The sequence below is a fragment of the Eleginops maclovinus genome, chromosome 8, assembly GCF_036324505.1.
Source record: "Eleginops maclovinus isolate JMC-PN-2008 ecotype Puerto Natales chromosome 8, JC_Emac_rtc_rv5, whole genome shotgun sequence".
In the NCBI taxonomy this organism is placed as follows: Eukaryota; Metazoa; Chordata; class Actinopteri; order Perciformes; family Eleginopidae; genus Eleginops; species Eleginops maclovinus.
Window position 1 is genome coordinate 20,688,324 of NC_086356.1, and position 23,978 is coordinate 20,712,301.

Below are 23,978 nucleotides of genomic sequence, written 5' to 3' on the forward strand. Positions count from 1 at the left end.
ATACGCAACGTGCTTCGGGCATCAGACGCCTGGGGGGGCACCAAAATACCTTGATGGAAAAAAAATCAAAACCATGGTAATTATAATCGAGAGTTTAATTTTAATTAAGCATTGTGTTAAAGATACAATTTCATTTTACAATCAGAACTATTTGCTGAAGTGGTTAAGAAGCTGGTCTATGATGACCTGATCACTGATTTTGCAGCTAAGAATGCCGACGTGTGTATCTCTAGAGTAAATGTATGTGACTTTGGGCTTTACTTATTTAAGAAATCTACTTTTCTTATTTTTTTCAACAACAGTGGTAATATTGTTTTTTTTAAACACATCTTTGGTTTATTTAAATAAGACTTGTTTTGGATGTTCTATGCTACATTTGCACAGTAAGTTCAAAGTCAAAGTCAAAGTCCACTTTATTGTCAAAGTTTCCACACGTGTTATACATACAGAAAATTGAAATACCGTTTCTGGTAGTCCCACAGTGCAAATATAAACAAGAACATAACATAAAAAGATAAGATAAGTTGACGTTGTGAGACATTTACGTTGTGAGACATTTCTATTGCTAAAATACGTGTTTAGAATTTTACTAGTTGTGTTGAAGGGTGCAAATTCTATTTTTGCTTTTGCTTTTGTTATTTATACAGTATTACTGAATCATGATCGGTTTCAACATCAGTAGTAATATTTATTTTTCTGGAAAAAGTTGAATTTGATGAGATTTGGTCTACTGGAGTAGATTTGGCACTTTCAGATACTTGTGTTCATGTTTGTGTGTGTTTTGTCTGTTGTACACTGTGGAGTGACGTTATGTGGACCTTTTGGCGATTGAAGGTCCATTTCCGAAGTTTTATGATTATTATGCTTATTGTTGGTATTGGTATAAGTTATAACAATAAAAGGTAGACCGTTATTATTGTTTGTTTGTTTTTGGGTGCCCTAAGCAACTGTGCTTAGGGCACCCAAACGGTTAGCAGTGGCCCTCGGGCCAGTCAATGGTATCAATTCCTTCATCCTCCAGGAGCTGCCTGCATACTCTCGCTACATGAGGCCCGCCCCAGGAGGAACCCAGGACCCACTGCACCAGCAAAGGGTCTCACATGGGTCCAAGGATTTCATCAGTCAGGGTGCCGTTTTCCAGCCTGTAGAGGTCTGTGCATCCCTCCATGGATATGCCTCCCAAGACCATCACTGTCATGCTGAACGATGTTACAGGCAGCAGAACTTTCTCCACGGCTTCTCCAGACCCTCTCATGTCTGTCACATGTGCTCAGGGTGAACCTGCTCTCCTCTGTGAAATGCACAGGGGCGTACCTGCCTGTTCTGGTGTTTTCTGGCAAATGCCAATCCAGCTCCATGGTGCCAGGCAGTGAAGTCTGTTTCTGATTGTTTGATCAGAGACATTCACACCACTGGCCTGCTGGAGGTCATAGGGCTCTGGCAGTGCTCCTCCTGTTCCTCCTTGCACAAAGGAGCATATACCGGTCCTGCTAATGGGTTAAGGACCTTCAACCTCCTGGAATCTCCTCCTTGCTCTTGAGACTGTGCTGGGAGACACAGCAAACCTTCTGGCAAGAGCACGTATTGATGTGTTGGACTGTCTGTGCAACCTCTGTAGGGTCCAGGTATCGCCTCATGCTTCCAGAAGAGACACTGAGCCTAATCAAATGCAACACTAGTGAAAAACAGTCAGAAAAGATGAGGGAGGGGGAAATGTCAGTGGCCTCCAGCTGGAAAACCATTTCTGTTTTGGGGGTCTTCTCATTGTTGCCCCTCTAGTGCCTGTTGTTAATAACACCAAAGCAGCTGAAACTTTTAGTTTGGTCCTGAAGCCAATTTTGCTGCTAGTACTTATGCACTTAAGAGTATTTCTACACTGTGGTATTTGTTTTACTAAGTATACGATTTGAGTACTTCTCCCACCACTGTACATATGTGTATGTTATTTATATTTGTTGAATTCTAAATGAATGTGGCGTACACATGCGTGGACATCACATTTTTGGTCATATGACCACAGTCGTTAATTCTGCTGAACTGTCGCCTCATGGCCAAGTATGTGGGCACTTACACTGCCATCTGGTGGTGTCAGAAGAGTACAACACACTACGGTAAGAATTAAAAATGGCGGCAAACACAAGGGATAATTCAAGTGGCAGCTCCAAACACAAACCTCGACAAGGTAAGAAGTCCTATCATATTTCAAGGCTTTTTCTGATTTATATATTTATCAAAGCATTGTACGTTTGTCATGACATGCAAATTTGACAAAAAATGTGTGAAAATAACAATTTGGTATGCTGCTAAACATGATGTACACACGTATGTGTACATAGGGACTTAGGTTGGTCAAAAATGCTAATATGTTAGCAAAAATGTGCACGAGTAAAATAGCTTATAGCTTACTCTGGTGCAGCTAAAAAGCTGTACATTGTCCCAATGAAATAAATAACAATTAAATAACTAAATACATAAATTAGTTGGGTTAAAAATGTTAATATGCTAGTAAAAATGTGCCTTGCTATAGCTAATAGCTAGAGTTGTTTATAGCTATCTCTGGTGCAGTTGAAAAGCTGTCCCAGTGAAATAAATAACAAAGAAATACATACATATATAAATGACATTGGTTTGTATTTGATTTTTTCATGTTTTTATTTCCAGAGCGTTTTTCTGTGCAAACAGCATTGGAGCAATTTTGGCTAAATGATGGAGACAACTCAGATTTGGAAGACTTGTCTGACAACGATGATCCCATCCTGGATGCCAATTACCAACCCCGAACACAGGAGCGAAGCAGCAGTGAGGATGAGGATGACAGTAGTGATGATGAGGACCCCATTCCTCAGCCCACTGAGCACAGCAGAGGCCGTAAATGTCTCCGTGGTGCAAATAATGGTTAGCCAAGACCCAGTGGATATTTGTTTATTTTAGGCAGGGCCTAAGGGCTAGGTGAAGGATAGGAAGCAAAATGCTTATTTACAACACTTGTTGACAGGTTCAGGGACAGGGACAGATACAGGTTCATCCCTGCAAGTCTCAGAATCGACCTGAATGCGCATCTATTGATGAGCAGATGATTCCTTTCACAGGAGCCTGTCCATGCAGACAATATCTGCCAATGAAGCCAAACCCAGTTGGCATCAAGAACTTCGTTTGTGCTACAGCAGATGGCATTGTGCTGGACTTTGATCTGTATCAAGGTACAGGTGCACTGCTTGAGCAGGTCAAAGAAGAGGTGGGCCTGGGGTTGGGAGGCTTAGTCTTGGCTCGTCTGTGTCAAACTCTGCATCGTGGCACAAAACTGTATTGTGACCGGTTCTTCACAAGCATCCGAGGTGTGGAACAAATGATGAAGAAGGAGATGTACATTACTGGTACAATAATGAAGAACAGACTCGCTGGCGCGAAGGAGAAGCTACCCTCTGACAAAACCATGAAAAACACAGGAAGAGGTACCTCATCAGAACTTTCCACTGAAGACGGAAAGTTGTGTGTAGTGAAGTGGTATGACAACAAACCAGTATTGATGATGTCTGTTGTTCATGGCACAGAGCCTGAAGACACCTGCCAGCGCTGGGACAAGAAATTGAAACAGTATGTGACTGTCTCGCGACCAAGCATTGTCCGTGAGTACAACCTCAAGATGGGTGGAGTGGATTTGATCGATAGAATGATTAGCTACTATCGCATGAGCGCCCGTACTAAGAAGTGGACGATGCGGATGCTAATGCACTTCACAGATCTGGCTTTAGGTAACAGCTGGCTACTCTACCGCAAAGACCTCGCAATATGTGCTGCACCAAAGAAGAGCATCATGCAGTTCCTTGAGTTCCGTACAGAAATTGCTACGACCCTCTTGGCCCAGCATCACGGTCAAGGAAGCCATGCAGACCTCTCTGAACAGTCAGAGGAAGAAGACAACTCAAATCAAGGGAACAAACGTCCTGTGACGGCAGTGCCCCATGTCTCGGTCCGCAGGAGGGCGAATGCCCATCTCCCAGAGATGATCAGCCTGAAGAACGCGGCGCGCTGCAGGGTAGCAGGCTGCACTGGAAGAACCCGAGTGCGTTGTGTGACCTGCAAAGTGTTCTTGTGCTTGCAAGGCGATCGCAACTGTTACACAGCCTTTCACACATAGACACACATACACTGCAGCACAACACACACACACACACACACACACACACACACACACACACACACACACACACACACACACACACACACACACACACACACACACACACACACTGCTGCAATGCAAAATTTCACATAACACATACTGTAACTGTGACTCTCCAAAGGGGGCAAAAATGTTTTGTTTTTCTTCATTTTGTTGTGTTTTTTCACAATGATGTTCAAAACACATACAATAGTTGAAAGTTGAAAAAACTGCTGTGTTCAAGGTTGAAATAAAATAGTTTTTCACTCTATTACAAAAAGGTGACTTTAATGTGTTTTATGGAAATTCAGACCGAGTGTCCACATATGTGGACATCATTTTTCTCTAAAAGTACATCATGTCAAAAGATGATACTTAGTTTTTATACTTATCAGGTTCCAATAAGCCCAAATAGCAAAGAGAAATAAAAAATGCATATAAAAAAACAGCTCGGGTCTTAGGAGGTTAAGTTAAATTCCTGTTTAGTGAAGACCTGCTGCAGTAAACCTCCCCATGATTAAATGTGGATGTGAGGCTATTGAAGCTCTCTGCTCCCTCCCAGGGGTAAAGCAGAGTTTTCACTGATCCGAACCACTGATGAATTTATGGATCATTTTTCACACCGCTGAAAAATATTAAAACCAGAACTGTCAACTCTACATTACGCTAACACCGCTGCAGCGTCATGGCTCAGATGTCATATCTTTAAAACAGTTGAGGTGTTAACTTTCATAATAATTGATAAAGGTTCAGACTTACAAAATTAATGCAAAGTTATTCATCTCATGGTTCGGAGGAATGAGTACAATACCAAAGTGTAAAACACAACAAAATACCGTTTGTTATTTCTTTATTGTCGTTTTTCATATAAAAAAGAAGTCCACTATAAAGGTAAAGCAATTTTACAAAAAAGAAGTGACAGTACATATTTAACATCATTCTCTGGAATATGTTCAAGTTGGAAATCATCACTTTAAAAGACACCATTGGTTCTTGTCAGGTTGTTTTTCACTCTCTGCTACCCGACCACATTTACAGCCACAGAGGCTGCCGTCTGGGACCCTGATGCGAGGCAGACAGTGAGGCCCTCATGCACAGGGACACAGTATGATCTACCTATATTTATATTTATGCATGCAAATAAACCCTGGTGAACCCTGATCACATCTGGAAGTAAGATCAGGACACAGAGTCTGCATGCAGAAATCAAATCAGCCCTCTGATTGGCTGCAGACACCTAACAGCTCTCAGCTACTGCCGCTAAGATCACCAGTGAGGGTTGGAGTGAACACTCAAAATCACTGTGAAGTGGCTCACTAACATTCATTAAGCCCTATATGTGGGATTTACTGCACTTTTAAATGATTCTCATAGTCCACACACAGGGTAGATGCATCATGTAGTCATTTTGGGTATCCAGCGAAAAAGCATTGATGTGCACGGGTCAGATTAAATTGTATACTCTATACAACATAGTAAAGAAAGGCTCCCTACAACTTCCTCAGAGCTCATGGTCCAATTCCTGTCCGACAGCTGACTAAAACCCAAAGACATTGAGTTTACAATGATATTTGACACGGAAGAGGAAATCCTCATTTGACTTCTAAAGTTATTGTGTGACCCTTTATGTTTTTTTGCTCGAAAACGTACTAATAGTCTAGTTGCCAGCAGTGTGAACTCCCAAATGTTGAGAGCTGTGAAGTTTTATGTAAGAAATGTAGAGTAGGGATCCCAAGCACATAGTAACTGCTGGATGCTAACTTGCATATGTTGGGCAATTTGCACAATTAGCATTAATTTGTATTAATTAGCATATGCAGACAACAGCCAAAAAAGTGAGGATGCTCAATCCATTTCTGAACACTTTTTAGAAACTAAAATTGACCTAAAATTCATCAAATCGATCCACAGAGAGTACAAATGTGCCCAATTCCTGGATAAGTCTGCCATTTTGGATCTTGAAAATGTCAGAAATGGAACCAGCATCCTTAATAACCTGAGAAACACCACAAGTTAACGCAACTTATTCTAATTGTTCAAATTGCCCAACGTATGAAGGTTAGCATCCGGCAGTTTCTATGTGCTGGGGTCCTGTACTATACATTTCTAAAATAAAACTTGGGGGTACTCAACATTTCTGGGTTCACAACAGGACTCTATGAGCTGGCAGACCATTAACAGATTTATTGATCTCCAAACGATCCCTTTGATTACCCTAGCCTTAGTAATTCCAGCTTCTGGTCATATGGAACATCAACATTTATAGTTCTTATTCCCAACAGATACTCTGAGGCCATTCACACTGTGCAGTGAAAACATCTGCAATGCATTTCCACTGAGAGGTTACCACGGCAGCCAGAGAAAAGGGCAGAGCTCTGTCACACATGCAATCCAGGTTTGAAACATGTACAATGCAAGAGCCGTCCTCATGTTACACAAACGCTATTCATCTCTATCATATATATTGTTTCCACTTGTGCAGTGAGTGTTTCATGGTGTGTGTAACAGTACGTTCTGTAACAGTCAGATAAACACCCAGTACCAGCTGACAGAGGGGTTAGATTTAAAGTGTCCTGATGACTGTGTAGAGGAATGCCTAAATGTGTGTGTTTCAGTCAGTGAGGTGTGTGTGTGTGTGTGTGTGTGTGTGTGTGTGTTGTGTGTGTGTTTTGCTTCTTCATGTCAGAGTAACAGCAGTCCCGGAGCTCCAGCCTCTCTACCAGGACGGAGCGGTGTTGGCCAGTCTTCTCATACGCCTGGAAAACATTTCACTCACATTATTTCAAGAACCCTCCAAACTGTTGGAACCATCTGATGGATGGATTATGATTCTCTCGCTGGATGAGACTTTTATAATATGTAATAATATGGAGAAACAGTTTGGAGAAAATGAATAAACGTACATCTTGTATTGGGGTCTGTTCTAAATTAAATTCAAATGTTTTTCACTCTGAGTTAAGTGCTTGTGTGGCGAATGAAGAAAGCCATTATCAATGGAGCTCTGACCACTATTCACCATGGCAACCATAAATAATACTGTGGATACAAAGAATTATTGTCTGAAGGCTGAATATTACATTTATCTTAAATTACTGCCGCAATGAAAGAGTTGGAGTGGAGAAACAAGTTCAATGAACACTACTAGTTTATCTAGTGGTCACAATGCCTGATAACAACGATCGGGTGGGTTTATTACGTAATGAAAGTCTGTTCACTTTGTTTAACCATTACAATTGAATGTGTTTCTCTTCAAAAGGTGTAGTATGTTTTGCTTTGTGTTTACAAACCTTCAATATAACATTATTTTCACAGTGGTTGTTCTGAATTTTTTCTTCTGTCTCACCTGGTGTTCCTGTCCTGGTCTCGGATCTTCTTCTCCATCTCAGCGTCTGTGAGGGTCTCCAGCAGGGGGCACCACTGGTCTGCATCCCCTGTGTTGCGGATGGCTATCTCTACTGTCGGGAGGGGGTTCTCACTGGGAGCAAATCACAAACATGGCAGCAATGACTCAGTGAAGATCAGACCAATCATTTATTATTAAACCTGTTTAACACACTCTCTTGTCCAGTGTGACAGTGCTACCTGAAGGCGTAGGTCCTCTGGTGCCAGCTGATCTGACCACGGATGCTGTAGGCAATGGTGGTGACAAACTCCCCCCCCAGACCCAGCTCAGAGCACAACTTCAGGGCAAAGGACTCTGGGGAGTTCTCCCTCTCAGACATGTCCCACTCAAACTGGTCCACCAGAGAAATGTTCCCCACGTGGATGTTCAGCTGAGGAAACAGACACACATTATGAACACACCCAAGGCACTGTAGAAAGTGGTTGAAAAGCTTGTTTTTGTCCATGACTGTCAGAAGAAAACATAACATTATCTTCTGACTCTTTGTATTATCCGCATCCCCTGCCCCCGTCTCTATGTCTTTAACAGTCTCTGATTATAAATGGTGATTTTAGTAAGGTTTAAGTCCCCTCGGCTGGGTTGAGCTGAATGTTTTTCCAGTCAGCTGTTTGGCTCAGCACCCACCTTGATGATGACCCTCTGGTCCTGCTGCTCCTCCAGGAGGCTGTCAGTGGGGTACGACTCGATCTGCTGACGGATGGCCGAGGCGATGGCGGGGACGAAGGCCAGAGGATTCAGGTCCAGGTCATCACACAGAATCTCTGCAAACATCTCTGGGGTCATCAGCTTCTCTGAGGACGGGCAAAGGGAAGAGGTTAGACAAAGCTAATAATAACTATAACTCACTTCATTGTCGGGAATGTTTTGGATGCTGTCAAGCAAGATGACACATTTACCATTCATGTTCCAAGTGAAGGCGTCCCGCAGTTTCATTCCATCGATCTCCATGTCGAGCCGGATGGGGACCAGCGCCTCCACCTGCGCTGCGTTCTCGTGGATCACTGCGGGGTCGTGGTCATCAAAGCTGAGCGAGACAACAACAACATCAATACTGTCTAAAGAGGGTTTCACTCGTCTCTCTTCAATCACATGTTTCTCAGACTGACGGTTTACTACTTTCAGGACATCTTGTGAACATGGCCTTTGTTCTCCAGCCCCCTCGTTCCTCTACCTTTATCGTGCTGGAGTTTAGCTGATAGAATCCTCCACACACTGAGACTTTAGAATGGGGAGTGTGGTGAAAGGTCTCTCTTTTATACTACTACATACTGTTTTCATATACAGTAGACACTCTGTTTGTTCAGCACCAGTTCTTAGCTCTAAACTGTGGCTGGAAAATGAGTGGGATTTTGTTCCATACAATCTGAGAGGGCTAATTTTACTTCTTCTTATAAAGCTTCTATAAACTACTGACAACATTTCTGTGTTTTGGAATTCAACAGACACTGGAATGGCTGCCATACATGTAGAGATAAAGATTTAAGAACAATGTTTTCCGGAGCTGTATCTTACAGAATGTGTCATATGTAATATTGTTTCTCTTCAAGCTCTGTACAGGAGACAGTGAGGCTGGATACAAAAGCAGCTCAAAGTGCTGACGACAGACGTCCAACAGAAGATATTACAGGAGAGACGGTGCCACAGCTGTCTCACCACAGGGGGAAGGTCCTCTTCTTGTCCCGGCCCATGCGGTTGCGGTTGATGGTGGTGGAGCAGGGCACAGCATCCAGGTGGTGTGAGCTGTTGGGCAGGGTGGGGACCCACTGACTGCTCCTCTTCGCTTTCTGCTCCCTGAGAGAAGGACAAAAAACACAATGTTGACAATGGCATCAAAAAATGGTGGGAGTGAAATTAAAAGTGAACTGATAAGCCATGCCCCGTCATCTTTACCTGAGGTACGCCGGAGGCTCTGTGCTGATGGACACCGCCTTGTATTTCTCATCATTCCCCTCAAAGATCTCCTCACACTCTGAGGCCTTCAGCAGAGTGACACTGGTAGCTACACACACACACACACACACACACACACACACACACACACACACACACACACACACACACACACACACACACACACACACACACACACACACACACACACACACACACACACACACACACACACACACACACACACACACACACACACACACAGGTGGTAGCCTGAATCTCAAAAGCATTATAGCCACATTGACAGTTGACACTAATGCCCCTTATTATCACAATTTATTTAAAAATGTAATATATAAAGCTTTTTTTACATATATCAGATGAGATAATGTCTTTGTTGATTAGTCGCTTAAATATTAAAACTCTTTATATATTATAGACAACCCATGGACCCTTCAGATATGTCCCGTAATGAAAGAGGCCCCCCTCACCATGAGACGACGCTACGATCTTCTTCCTCTCCTCCACTGAGGCCAGCCTCCTCCATAAAGACGGGTATCTCTTATACAGAGAGCCTCTGAACATACGCAGGTAGTTTCCAACCTGGACACCAAACAAAATGAAAACAATAACAAACAAATCCAAGAATAAAAACACCTCAAGAAACACATATCTCTAAAATTAAATAAAACCATGTGGTTCTCTGGTTATCAGGAAGATATTGAACAGGGTTATCTACATTTTCAACACTTCTGATCCAAAATAATCAGGGTTTTGGAATCTGAAAAGAATTGTATTAATAAAGCATGATTTCAACTATAAAACATATTCAATCTCCTCTCCAGGGTTTCTCTGGATGTTAGGCTAGGCTTCATGCTGGGAATGCTGTGTCCTCTTCCTTCTGCTGGTGTGTGCTAGTGATAGAAGCTTTTTGCTTCTTTGGAATTTGTTCCAAATATATTTTCTTGCTATACTTTTTAAATGGTAAACGTGATTTACCTAGAAGCCACTCAGAACAACACTTACTGTGTAGTCCAATAGCAGTGTTGGGAAAAGTATTCAGACACAATACTTCAAAAGTACTAATAGCACAGTGTTAACATACATGCATAACAGTCCTGAGTTCAAAATGTTACTTAAGTAAAAGTCCAGTAAAAGTATTATCAGCTAAACATACTCAAGTTTCAAAAGTAAAAGTAGTCATTGTGGAAATGGCTCTTCTACAAGTATTGTATGCAATGTTATAGAATATTACATTTGTATCATTAGAATTTAAAAGAGTTCTAAAATGTTGTAATACCTTAATATGGAGCACATTTTGGAAGTACAACATACAGTATCTCTCTGGAAGGTAGATAAATAGAAGTACAAAGCAGCAGAACACTACAATACAAGTATGCCAAAATCATACTTATGTACATTAGTTGAGTACATCTCACCACTGTCCAATAGGTGAAGATTTAGGATGTACATACAGTACAGTTTGCCGCTGTGGACATTAATGAAAAGCATTAAATTGCTTGAATCTACTTGGTGGTTTAGCTTCAACAGCGGTCACAATGTTCATATATGATTCATATCAATAAACACTGAGGGGATGACACGTTTATTCAAAAACGAAACAAGTTACCCTATTGCACGTTACCGCTATTTCATGTTGATGTAACTTACTGGTCTAGCAACTCACGTTTCCTTGCCTATAGCAAGAGAGCAAACTGTCCTGTTAGCTGTTGTTGGTGAGGTTTTGAACAGAGTGCAATATGTAGCATTGAGCGGCGGCTGGCTGCGCTGTGGCCGGGTTCATGTGTTTCTTTGTTTATGAATCTATGGGCTGGCTAGCATGCTAGCATCAACTAGCCAGAAGAACAGATAACTGAGGCTAACATTGGGGAACTAAGCATTAAGACTTAATGAAAAGATAGTTACATACCTCTGACCCAACCATGTAAAAGTCTCCATCTTCTTCTAATTGAAATTTAACTGGTTTCTGGCCAAACGTTTTACTTAAAGCCAGTTGCATCTTTACGCTTTGCTAAAGCAAGCCTGCTCTTCTTCGGAGGCGTTTGGGATCTACAGCAAAGCTGGGAAAGCGGAGATTCCTATAAAACATGTCACTTCAGCTACAGCATTTAGGAAACACCAGCTGGAAGCACAACTGCCTTCTAAATGTAACATTTCAGGAATAAAAAACTAGAATTAACTCAAACGACGTCCGCAAATAAACTATAATTTATTAACACATTGATGATGTCGCCCTTACACCCAGTCTTCCGAAAATTCGAACGCAGCACTTGACTTACTCTCTCGTTACAAGGGAGAGGAACAACATCTACAGCCCATTGGCGCCCCCACTGATCTACAGCGAGGTCACACTGAATTTATCTCTGAAGTTGTAAATTGTATAGGACAATTAGGGACATTGTATTGTATTAGGATAGCTCAATCTAATGTGCTTTATACAATACAAACGCTGTATTTAGTAAGATCAAAACAACACACTCAAAGCACGCATATAAATGATGTACAAATGTTAACATGATTTCGAAATGTATTGCATTTCTTTATGATGATAAGACTTTAACTTGGGTTCCATGGCATCCATAATAATATTAAGAAAAGGTTATTTGTTTCTGTAAAAGAAAAAATTCAACTCTATTTGTTAAGCGGTTTTCTTGAGATTATTAATAAGTTAAAAAAACAACATATTTAGACTTGTTACTACAGATAAATCAGGACCTCATTACAGTCCAATACTCATCTCAGTCTGCTCCACAATAGTCCCAGATTAGTAGAAAACTAAATTTACATCCAGTACAGTAATATCAACAATAAAAGGGTTCATTCCTAATCTCAATTTGACAAATGCATCCCAACATATCTTTAATTATTTTACTCCTTCTCAAGAGCAACACACAAAGGCCAAACATTCTTCATCAGGTTTATAATCCACATGCAGCATGGCTAGTAAACTGGATCACATGGTAACATAAAAAAAACGTGTGCAAAATCTATTAAATAAGCCAAAATTATGTTCACATACACATTACAGACAAGACTCACCCATTTAGTGTATGACACACCCACATCTGATTTAAGGCTGTTTGATTCAAGAATTAGAAGCTAATTCAGCTGTGAAAACGTAACGTAACTGATGGCACAGAACACATCCTGTTATCTGTATACATCAATGACCTGCTGTGTCACAGAGTTACAGGACAAAGAGTTATTTGTATGAATAAGTTCATCTCATTGTTGGGACGTCTTTGGTTTCCAGTCAAACTACAGCGGTTCAAAGAGATGAAACCAAAGCTTCATTTGCCACACACATTTATTTTTTTTAAAAGGTAAATGAGAAAGAAAATGCACTCGCAATCTGAATAAATTCACATTGCTATTTTATCACTGTCATGTTTTCCATTATGACAGTTGTTTTATATCAAGATTTTTTTAGATGAAGACGAACATCACCCGAGCCCGGAGGCTCTCCATCCAGAGTTCCATCTGAAGAGATTTTTCTCTTAAATAGTCTTAGAGCAACCATCGTGCTTCAAGAAGAGTTTCTGGGGATGATTTGAGCCCATATACAAAGACAACAGACGGTTATCTCAAAAGCAGCTCTGGCTGTTTGGCATTCTTCATCCACAACTAATCAAACAAGTCAGAAACAAAGACCATGTTTGTCCCTTCATCTCTCTGAGGGAATGTCCTTGGAAGTGACCTGATAGACAGGGACCATCTGGGGGCCGTTTAACCTCCAAGGCGCTGTCCCTCTCCCCAGGCAAACCCCCCCGGGCGCTCCTCCGGCAGGGGGTTGTAGTTGGCATCTTCCTCTGGCGTGTCAAACAGCATCTTTCTGTGGGTACACACAGAGAAGGAGGTTAACCCTGATATAGTGCAGTCATAAGGCCAGCATCCCATTCAGTCACACCATGTTACTGCCAGAGAGCGTTCCGGCTCTTCAGAGGAAAACACAAAGTGACAAAAACATTCCTACACTTCCAAATTGTAGGGTGTATTATTTATTGAACAATACTGAAACTATAATCTGTCAGTAACTCTGTGCAATGTATAAATGTACCTCTGTTATCTAGCGTCTACCACACTTCATTCTACATGCCATTCTTCATTTGGTTCATAAAAACTGCTGATACTATTTCACCTGAATGTGTACTTGTAAAATAATAACTTTATTTTAAATATTATGTGCATGCCTTTAATCTAATGGTGCTTTATTTTTTGTCTCTTTAATGTGCTGGAACAATGTAAATGTACCCTCTGTGGGACGAATAAAGGACTTATGATTCTAAATTCTGATCAGTTTTATTCACCAATATTTAAGAGGAATCCAGAGACTCACATGATAGACGGGGTCCTCAGCCATCTGCCCCCACCTGGCTGGTTGGGGAAAACATCCTCCAGAAAGAAGTACACATGACCCACAGCGATACCTGGAGAAGGTTCAAAACATTAACACTGTGGAACAGCAAGCCCAGCGGGTCCCTCTGGATCTGATCACACCACTAAGACACTGAACAATGGCTGCAGGTGATAGGAACAGGTACCCAAAAGATCCACAATGATGGAGTTGCCCAGCAGAAGGGAGAATCCCATCAGCACCCAGGGGAGGAAGGGTGCCTGGAAGTTGAGCAGGCCGAAGAAATTCATGCGAACGTTTGGGTTCCGCCGACTCCACACGTACACCAGCATGATGGTGAAGGCTTGGCCCAGGAACACCAGACTAACAAACGTGCCAAATATCTGAGACCTCGTTAAAGAACAGGGCCCGGACAGGACTTTGGACTCACAGGAGAACTCAACTTGTTGGAGCCTCAGAGGAGCTGGCACGGAGCGCCGCTGCTTTACGACAGGAAGATGTCTGAGCTGTGGAGTTGTGCGTGGTGGTGAGTAATCAAGTACTGTACTTAGGATTTTGTGGTACTTGTACTTTACTTAAGTATTTCCATTATATGCAACTTAATTCTTCTATTCACTACAATTTGGAAGCCAATTTTGTACTTTTTACTCCGCACATTTACTGGACACAACTACTAGTTAATTTACAGATTCAGATTATTTGTGAATACAACATACAGCCCCAGAAAACATTAAGAGACCACTCCAAATGCTTCCTAAATCTATCTCTACATGTATGGCAGCCACTCCAGTGTCTGTTGAATTCCAACACAGAGAAATGTTGTCAGTAGTTTATAAAATACAATAAAAAAAAAGAAAATTCATTCAACTCAAAAACAAGCCTATAAATAATAAAACAAGAGAAAATGATAATGCTGAAGTGGTATCTTCATTTTTTCTGAGCTGTATATACAACGTATGATATATAATTAAAAGGTTAATATATCAAGTAGAAGTAAATAAAATATCTAAAATATGTCTAGCTTTACCAGCAGTGATGAATGCATTAATAATAAGAATACTAGTCATGGAATATATGAGATTCTGAAATGGGACATTACACATACAAGTACTTTTACTTTTGGTTAATAAATATAGTTTCATGCCAATACTCTTTGTACTTCTAATTGATATTTTGTATGCAGGACTTTTACATGTAACAGAGTATTTTTACACTGTAGTATTTCTACTTGTACCTCAGTAAGAAAAGTGTACTTCTTCCCCCTCTGGTAGTGAGGGACATCTATACTTGATGGCCTACATGCATGCATAAGAGGTTGTGGAACTGTTCGTAGAAGACCCAACTACCTGCACCTGAGTGTTCTTTTATTGAAACATTGTTGGGAAGGATACAGTCATCAGAAGCCCCCCAAAGAGGAACATGAAGACAAAGTCAGCCGTGCGGCCCCTGAAGGAGCCCTCCTCCAGCATGCGACAGTATCTGTACCTGAAACACAGCGTTAAGGAAATCTACACAGTCCCACAAGCATTCACACATCTCCACATCCCCAGCTGAACCCTGGAGAGCTGCTCTTACAGTTAGGATCTCTGTGACCTGAATACTGACTCTGCCACATGCATCCCTTCCCTGTGAAACAGAAAGTATGCAAACACACTTGACATGCAAATGAAGTAAGACGTGGAACTGAGAAGGATACAGAAATATCATATTGAACAGGAAATTGAAGCCAACTGGACCAAAAAACAGGAAGTTGGTTATTAGTCGCCATACCTACAAAAAGAGAAGAAAAAGAACATTCATTCACCAGTAGCAAACCTTTCTCCCTCAGAAATGTGTTTTTTTTAGAAACTGTTTGCTATCATTGTTGAAGTACTCCAATATGGCTGTGTGTGTTGCAGAAGGGTAGCAATCCAGATTAAATGATTATCTGTCTACCTTCATGCACCCTGCCTGATAATAACAGCCACGCACGTGTGTATGTTCATAATAATCATCTTGGGAGGGACTAAGAGGGAGGCCTGACAGGACGGACAGTCTGTAGCAGCTAGTCCTGTTAGCGGCTCTCATTGGAACATAGGGCTGGGTGTTTGGATGCCTTCTCCTATGTTATCATTGTGTGTATCAGAAACTTCAGTTTGAACAGTTATAATAACTCATTCTATTTATTTTAATCACAGTTGATCACCACTGACCACTAGGTAAACTACATGAAGGATGTCCGTTCTGATTCTGACAAACCTTGATTCATTCTAACAGTATCATATCAAATATATTTAATGCCTGTCTGAAAGTTTACAGTCAAAATAATGTGGATTTATCTTTGAAATTCATTTAGATAAAATGGAAGAAAAATAAGAAATTGTTCTTTTCAATCTCATCCAGCTGGAGGTGTGTGTGTCGGTGTGTGTGTGTGCTTGATTTGATTAGCTGTGTCAGAATGAAGCCTCTATCTACGTCTACGAGAGATGACATCATTAAACCAATAATATAAATGATAAACGTATCCCTTGCAGCTGTAGTAAACACATGAAGCCCATTTGATTTCAGCCAAACGTTAAACAACTCTGTTCATTTAACTCAAACAGGAAGCTGAGTTATAAAGGCTGAGGAGTGTGTGAAATGTTTCTGAGTGTGTCCTGAGTCCTGCAGAGGATGAGCAGTGGTTCAGATTGCTCACCTGGTAATTCCTTAGAATCAAATCCGGATTAAAGTAGAGCTGAAATGGTGTGATGATCTCTAGTTGCTGTGAGAACAGACAAAACCAACATGTTAAAGATAATGATCCAGAATTCACAAACATCTGACCAAAGCCAAGCTAAATATTAAACCCTGGTCTCAAAACTGGGATTGCACAGCTGGATGTGATTTGGTCTCACCGAGCCTTCCTGTGAGTCTACTTTGAGACAAAGCGATTACACAAGAGGAGCGAGAAGCTATGCAAAAAGGCGACCAATTCTATATTTGATAGAATAGGTATATAGTATATACTGATCACACGTAGATGGACAGATAGATAGATGGGCATGGCTGCTTTGCATTCTAGATTGTACTGTAACAAATATGATTGGCTTATAACAACATAGGAAACACTGTTCAGGATAACATTTAGGTAACTTAATCTTATAATGTAGGTAAATCAAACTTTAAAAAATAAAATCTTGACTGAAATTTTAGAAAACGCTTAATTTATAAATGCAAAAATAACAGAGTAAATAGAATTAACATTAAATTACTATGCTTTCCCTTTTGTTACTTGTTGCCTATTTTTAATAGATAACAAATTATAAACCTGTATTTAAGGAAGATCTGAATGCAGAAGGCTACTTTAACATGTGATAGAGTACTTAAAATAAAAAATCATATAGGCTAAATCTTACACCACTATTATTATTATTATCATTATTATTATTATCATTATTATTATGACGGTGACGGATAGATAAGATGACCAGTGATGGATAGTAACCAAGTAGGCTACATATACTCAAGTATTTTACTTTAGTACTTCTGAAGAATTTTGAAGTACTTGTACTTTACTTGAGCGTGTTCATTTATTGCTACTTTATACTTTTACTCCACTACATGTATTTGAAATCCTGTTCATTATTCAGAGCTTTTAACATCATGCATCTATTAAAAATAAAGTAGGACTAAATGTTTAAGATACAAACAAGTGGAATATTTCAACATATGACAAAAAGCCCATTCTTTTGGCTGAGAATTCAACTTGATGCAAATATATAATCAATTAATGACAAACATTTTCACTTTTTCTGCAGTATTACTTTCGCCTTTTCACCCCAAATAAATGTAGCTGATAATACTGTACTTTTACTTAAATAAGATATAGAATGCAGGACTTGTAATGGAGTATTCTTTCATGAAAGTATTGATATTTTTACTCAAGTAAAGAATCTGAATGCTTCCTTCACCTCTGCTTATGATCTGTAATATAGACAAACATCGGTCTCCCTTGAGCCTCCGATAACTGTGCCCTACCCTCACACTGTGGTTAACATTAAACCAAGGCTCTGCTCTACAGCAGTTACACTCTGTTCGTCTCTGAGACTACAGTAAGACATTAACACCTGGATCACCACACAGGGACACGTCTCCTCCTCACAGCAGCTGTAGCTACAGCACCGAGCTAGCAGCAGTGTAACGACGATAGCCAGCCATGCTAGCCAACCCCCACACACACAGAGAGAACATGTGAATGTGTCTTACCACTGCAGCAGTCGTGAGGACACAGGCGGTGGTATATGCCCGGGTAACAATAGGAATCTGTAAATACTCTTGCTGTAGGGTCTGGTAAGCCATTTTGGACAGACTGGAAGCTTCCGGCTCTTACTTGACACGTCATTCCACAAGGCGAGGGTGTTGCGTTCAGGCGCATGTGAAAAATCAGCAAAATATCAAGCAGCATTGCTACACTACACCTTATAGAGCCATAACCACACCACCCTACCGTGATCAGAGGGGGAGGGAATACTCGGATCTTGTACTTCAGTAAAAGTAGAAGTACTCGGATTTTGTACTTCAGTAAAAGTAGAAGTACTCAGATCTTGTACTTCAGTAAAAGTAGAAGTGTAGGAATACTCTGTTATAGTACGATTCCTGCATTCAAAATGTTACTCAAATAGTAGAAAAGTAATCATCAAAATGTACTCAAAGTACAGACAGTTAAAAGTAGTCATTGTTTGATTGATCCATTTCAGAATAATATCTCTGATATGTTTTGATTATAATTCATTATTTTGATCATGGCTTTTCATACACTTTCTATAATGAAACATCTAAGCAAATATTCTACCAGAGGCAGTGGCGGCTGGTGGAGTTTTCTCCAGGGGGGGCTATAACTCCAAAATTTATAAAAAATTTAAAAAAGCACGCATACATGTACTAAGGTATCAAATGAGTGTATTTACATAAATGAAAACAACAAAAACATTATAGATAGATAGATAGAAGTGCAAAGAGAAACAAGTGCGATATATAGAGTATGTACAGTATATGCAGTTAAGAGTGATTATGTAAAGATACGGGCAGTATAAAGAGGTGGGAATAATTGGCATAGTATAAACAGATGTAGTATGAACAAATATACAGATGTGCTATATTACTATACAGATGGCCAATATACATATATAATAAATATCTATCTATCTCTCTATCTATCTCTAGATATATCTCTATATCTATATATTTAAATAATATATATCATATATAACATGGACAATACACATACTTTATGACAGAAGGCTGTGACGTCAGCCCTGCCGCCAAATCCAGCTGCATTCAGCTCGGGGCGCAGGAGAGGTGCGCCCCAACATCGTCCTATCTCTTGTATTGAAGAGGAGCTACTGCGCATGTACAACTTTAACGAGAGTCTATGGGCAAAGATTCCTGCGCCCCAGGGCGGAAATACGTCACCAATCAGACAATGTCAACGAACGAAACAACTTTACTCATCATTAACTATGAAATATTTATCTTGCACATCTAAAAAAATATATACATACATTTCGAAATATTTTTATTTTATTATTTCATTTTTATTTGATTTTTTTTATGTCTTATTCAAGGAAATGTGGTGAGAGGTGAGTGGTGGGGCGGCGCCCTAGCGCCCTCTATTGGCCAGCCGCCACTGACCAGAGGGATTTATTTGTGTCAGTGCAAGGGTCCTAAACAAAAATGTAAATACATCATAACACAAAACTTAACACGGATGTAGAATTAATGTTAATATGTTTTAAGTTGTGATTATACACTGATCAGGAAATATGTGTGCTGCTAGGAGAAGAAGAAGACATACTTTATTAATCCCCAACGGGGGAAATTACTTTTTCCACTCTGGTGTTTTTACACACATTACTCAAAGAGGCATAATATACATGGACAGAGGATATACCTGCACAAACAGAACCACATGCAGATAGGAGAGGTGGCAGTTTGAAGAGGCTGCCAGTTAGCCGGCCCCAGGGAGCAGTTGGGGGTTCTGGCACCTCTCCAGCTACCAGTCCACATCCCGTATGTGACGGACCTGGAGGAGGGTCAGACAGAATCACAATTGGAAAACATATCAATGCTGGCCGTAGATGCATTTCTCTACTTTCCTGACATGAAAAATGTAATTTAAATGAAATACTCAATTGCTGCAGTATCAAACCACACTGTGTAATGTTCCTTTGGAATACAGTGTGTCCAGGTGTGTGTGTTCAGTTTCTTGAACAATAGTGACAGCTCTGAAGCTGTACTGAGGCCTGTGGTGCGAGAAGTCTTTAGGTTTTTTACTTCAGTATCAGTATGTAGCAATACCACAGTGTAGAAACACTCTGTTACTAGTAAAAGTCATGTACCAAAAATCTAATCTCAGTAAGTGTTTCTGAAACAGGAACACTTACAGATGTAAGAGATGTGATTGTAGACATCTGTGATTGATCGACAAAACAAAAGTGATTAATCTTACCCAGAAAAGTTTCCTTCTGACATAGTCCTTCAACCATGATCCACAGTACAGACACATGTCAGCAGTAAGAGCTGCTCATCACATTGTTTTTCTGTATATAAAGAGCCTGGGTGAAAACTGGAAGTGTTTATTTTCTTTCTGTGTAATCTGATACAGTACAACGTTTCAGGTGTATGGTTAAGGGGCAGGCAGGGACACACAAAGACATGTTCCCACAGTGAGGACATGTCCAGCAGTGGCTCAGTCAGTAGGGGCTTGGACTGGGAATCGGAGGGTCACCTCCTGGGACCTGCTGTGGAGCCATTGAGCAAGGCACCGGACACCTCCAAACCACCCTCCCCATTGTTCCCCAGGCGCTGCACAATAGCTGCCCACTGCCCAGTACTAGGATGGGTTAAATGCAGAGGACAATTTTCACTGTGTGCATGTGTCTGACCAATAAAGAAGGTTTCATCCTCCAATTCTAATTCTAAGGGGCAGGCAGACACACACACACACACACACACACACACACACACACACACACACACACACACACACACACACACACACACACACACACACACACACACACACACACACACACACACACACACGTTTCCACAGTGGGGACACAACAGAGATGGAAATTAACTTTTTTGCCCACCGGCCACTGTGGCTGGTGGATTCTAAAATGTACCAGCCACTTTTTATGAGTAATATATATATATGCGTTAATGTTTACAACATAATAGGGTATATTATTTTTTTCTAATCAGTAGGCCTACCAACTAGTTTTTCATCAGAATTGATTATACAATAAGTAGGTGCTACCAAGGAACTGATTTGCAAATGTTACACTCTTACTGCAACACAAGCACAAGCCACTTGCAACCATTACAAATATAAACCATCATAGACAGTGCATCAAACTATCCAAGATCCAAGATGCTTCATAGAAAAGGATGATCTCCAAAACATCAGCGAGAAAACTTTTAGAGAAGTCAGCACAGTTCAGCATGTTAAACCCTGAGTCCACACAACAGTACAGAACAATTCTGTCAACCTCAATGTCCCAGTTCCAAATGTTACATAACTAGCTATTTTCAGGACGTGAACATGACATTTAGATGACTCGTGGTCCTTCACGGCTTCCAATTTCAGCTTTCTTGTCCCCACGATGAAGTTGTTTGACCTGTGAGCGTCCGATGCGTACTGACGACAGGCTGAGCAGTACATGGTCTGGCTGGTTTCCTCGTAGCTACACCAGCCTGTTGCGATCTGTTGTTCGCCATCTCTGATTAAAAAAGCGCTCAGCCTTTTTTTCGGTGGTAGGTCTACTATCCCCCCCCCCCCCCCCCCCCCTCCTGTACACTCTCCTCAGTGGGTCTTTTCACCCCGGTGATGTAACGCCACATTTTTGGTTTAAACTAGCAGCTATCCTGTGATGGCCGCAGGTTTAGGTAGCCTCCTGCAACATTCTTTATCTCTCCGCAACAAATAGTTCCACTTTGATTAGCCTACTTTGATTTAAGCACGGAGTCATAATTGTGGATAAGGAGTCGGAGTGTCATTCTCACGCCGCTTCGGCCCAATCAGAAGCCGGATCTGACTGTGTGGTTGTGGAAAGCGCACCCATGTATGATAGGCGAATTCGATCGGATAAGACTGAAAAGTATTACCCGCCACAGTGGCTGGTAAAGTGACACAATATACCCGCCAGCATACGGGTGCTAATTTCAATCCGGGACACAATAACAAGTATTTTTATGACTGTGAGATTTTGTGCTGGCATCTGTTGGCATTGCTCCGGGTTGATTTTAATCTCTACTGAACACAATCCCATCTGAAGCTGTTTAATTTTGCTTTATGTTTTATATGTTGAAAATCGATAAATCACAAATATTTTCGTGGTCTGATTTATGTCAATTTAAGGGTCTTTGACATGAAACAGTTTGAACTGCTGTAATCAATACGGTTTGTGTTTTGTGTTTGCCAACCCTTTTGTTCACACTGCCTGCAGCAGTTTCACATATCAGATAGAACAGAAAGAAAATCAACTGGTACGTTCTTTTTTCTTTTCACTGCCTGCTCCTTAGAAAGTGGAACTATTCGGTGCAGGATGAATCAGAGTTATTACAGTTCTTTAATAGTTTTTTACGAAAATGTCACTATTATTCGGGAAAGCTTGCAGGCACTGCAAACACACACAACTTTATTTCAAAATAAATTTGTACACCTATATACGTATATGATTCTACAGCAATTCAATTAAGAGAATGTCTTCAGTCAGCGTCCATGTCATTTCTTGTTTGGATTTTTGTCTGAACTCCTCCAGGGCTTGTCACTTAGCTGACAGTAAAACAATATTACCTGGCTTGTGCATTAAAACAAAAACGATGTGAACACTGATAAACTATATCCATGTTCAGGTGTGTGTTAGGGTAATTTATTTACCTTGTTTATTGTTCGTTGACCCTTTCATCCAGCCAAGACAGCCATTTCTTCAAAACAATCTAAGTTAAAAAGCAAATCAACTGCTCCATTAAAAAAAATATAACAGAAATATAGAGATTTCATTAAATGCTTTAGTCTTAATAACATTGGTTTAAAGGTGATGCATTGATCTTGCTGATTAACACCAAATCTCTTCATCTCAAAGTCCCAAAACATAACAAATCAATGTCAAATAATTTTAGTTTTAATTTGAGACTGCTGCCTGTTGAAACAGGTTGTATGATCAGAGGGTATCGCCTTTGGTTTTCTGTATCGCATTGAGCAATTGTATTGGTTTGTCCGATTCATCCAATAATCGTTGTAAGATATGCAGATGAAGGTAGTCCTCCCCCCAACAAAAACCTGCAGGAAAAAGTGAGGAAAATCAGAAAGATTGAACATCAGCAATGTGTTTAACTGTGTGAGCTATCCTACCATTCATTTGATATGACATTTTATTCAACTGAAGATCATAATTAAATTGACAAGTATTTGTTAGAGAGAAGAAAGAAAAATAACATTATTATTATTTACCTGGATGACAAACTTATACCCCCCTACAGTCTGTTGCTTGTATTTCACTGCTTTGAATTCTGTGTATTTCTCATTTCCGTTTATCTCTTCCTCCTCTTCGCCCTTCACCTGTGTATGAATGAAATGAAACATGAAATAAGTCCAGACTAATATGCAGACCAAATAGTTGTTTGTAGATTATGAAGTATGAAAGTAGATTTCAGCTCACCTGATCACACATTTTCTGAATGTTCTCATCTGCATCCATGGCATCACCCCACTTTCCCAGAGCCCTTAGGCTTTGATACATTGTCACAAGATCCGTTGAAGTTACCAGAGAAATTAAGTCTGCTGTTCATCTAATTTGAATGTTGGTATTTATACATAGTCACACCCCTGGGTTGCCGGATCGGTGCGCAGTGTTGGGTGGAATGTGTGTTAGCACAACGTTCAATTGAGTTTCAGAAACCTGAACATCAAAGAAGAAAACAACGAGTCCCAGAAATCTCCCTTTATGTGAGCTTTGAGTTCCTCCCTATCAACACTGAATAGCCTCACATTAACACAAACAAAACTGTATGCATGTATTAAAAAAGGAATAATATATAGTGTTTAATCTTTCTGAGATAAAGGAGCAGAGGATTGTATATGAAATAAAAAACTGTAAATGAACCCAGTTAAGATAGCATGT

At 40.4% G+C, this 23,978-nt stretch overlaps 2 protein-coding genes across 2 annotated transcripts; both read right to left on the minus strand.

Moving 5' to 3' along the window:
* Positions 1-4,995: 4,995 nt before the first annotated feature.
* On the minus strand, positions 4,996-12,529 carry LOC134868426 (SWI/SNF-related matrix-associated actin-dependent regulator of chromatin subfamily B member 1-like). Its single transcript, XM_063889547.1, has 9 exons — positions 11,386-12,529; positions 9,947-10,058; positions 9,456-9,564; positions 9,219-9,356; positions 8,462-8,589; positions 8,190-8,356; positions 7,745-7,935; positions 7,506-7,637; positions 4,996-6,918 (listed from the first exon to the last, which is right to left on the minus strand). The coding sequence occupies exons 1-9, from the start codon at positions 11,473-11,475 to the stop codon at positions 6,879-6,881; spliced, it is 1,107 nt and encodes a 368-aa protein (XP_063745617.1). The 5' UTR covers positions 11,476-12,529; the 3' UTR covers positions 4,996-6,878.
* Positions 12,530-12,765: 236 nt separating this feature from the next.
* derl2 (derlin 2) lies at positions 12,766-18,219 on the minus strand. The gene is made up of 7 exons (XM_063889549.1): positions 18,058-18,219; positions 16,508-16,573; positions 15,527-15,600; positions 15,222-15,315; positions 14,018-14,213; positions 13,813-13,903; positions 12,766-13,308 (listed from the first exon to the last, which is right to left on the minus strand). Exons 1-7 carry the CDS (start codon positions 18,148-18,150, stop codon positions 13,203-13,205), a joined length of 720 nt encoding a protein of 239 aa, XP_063745619.1. The 5' UTR covers positions 18,151-18,219; the 3' UTR covers positions 12,766-13,202.
* Between the last annotated feature and the right edge of the window lie 5,759 nt (positions 18,220-23,978).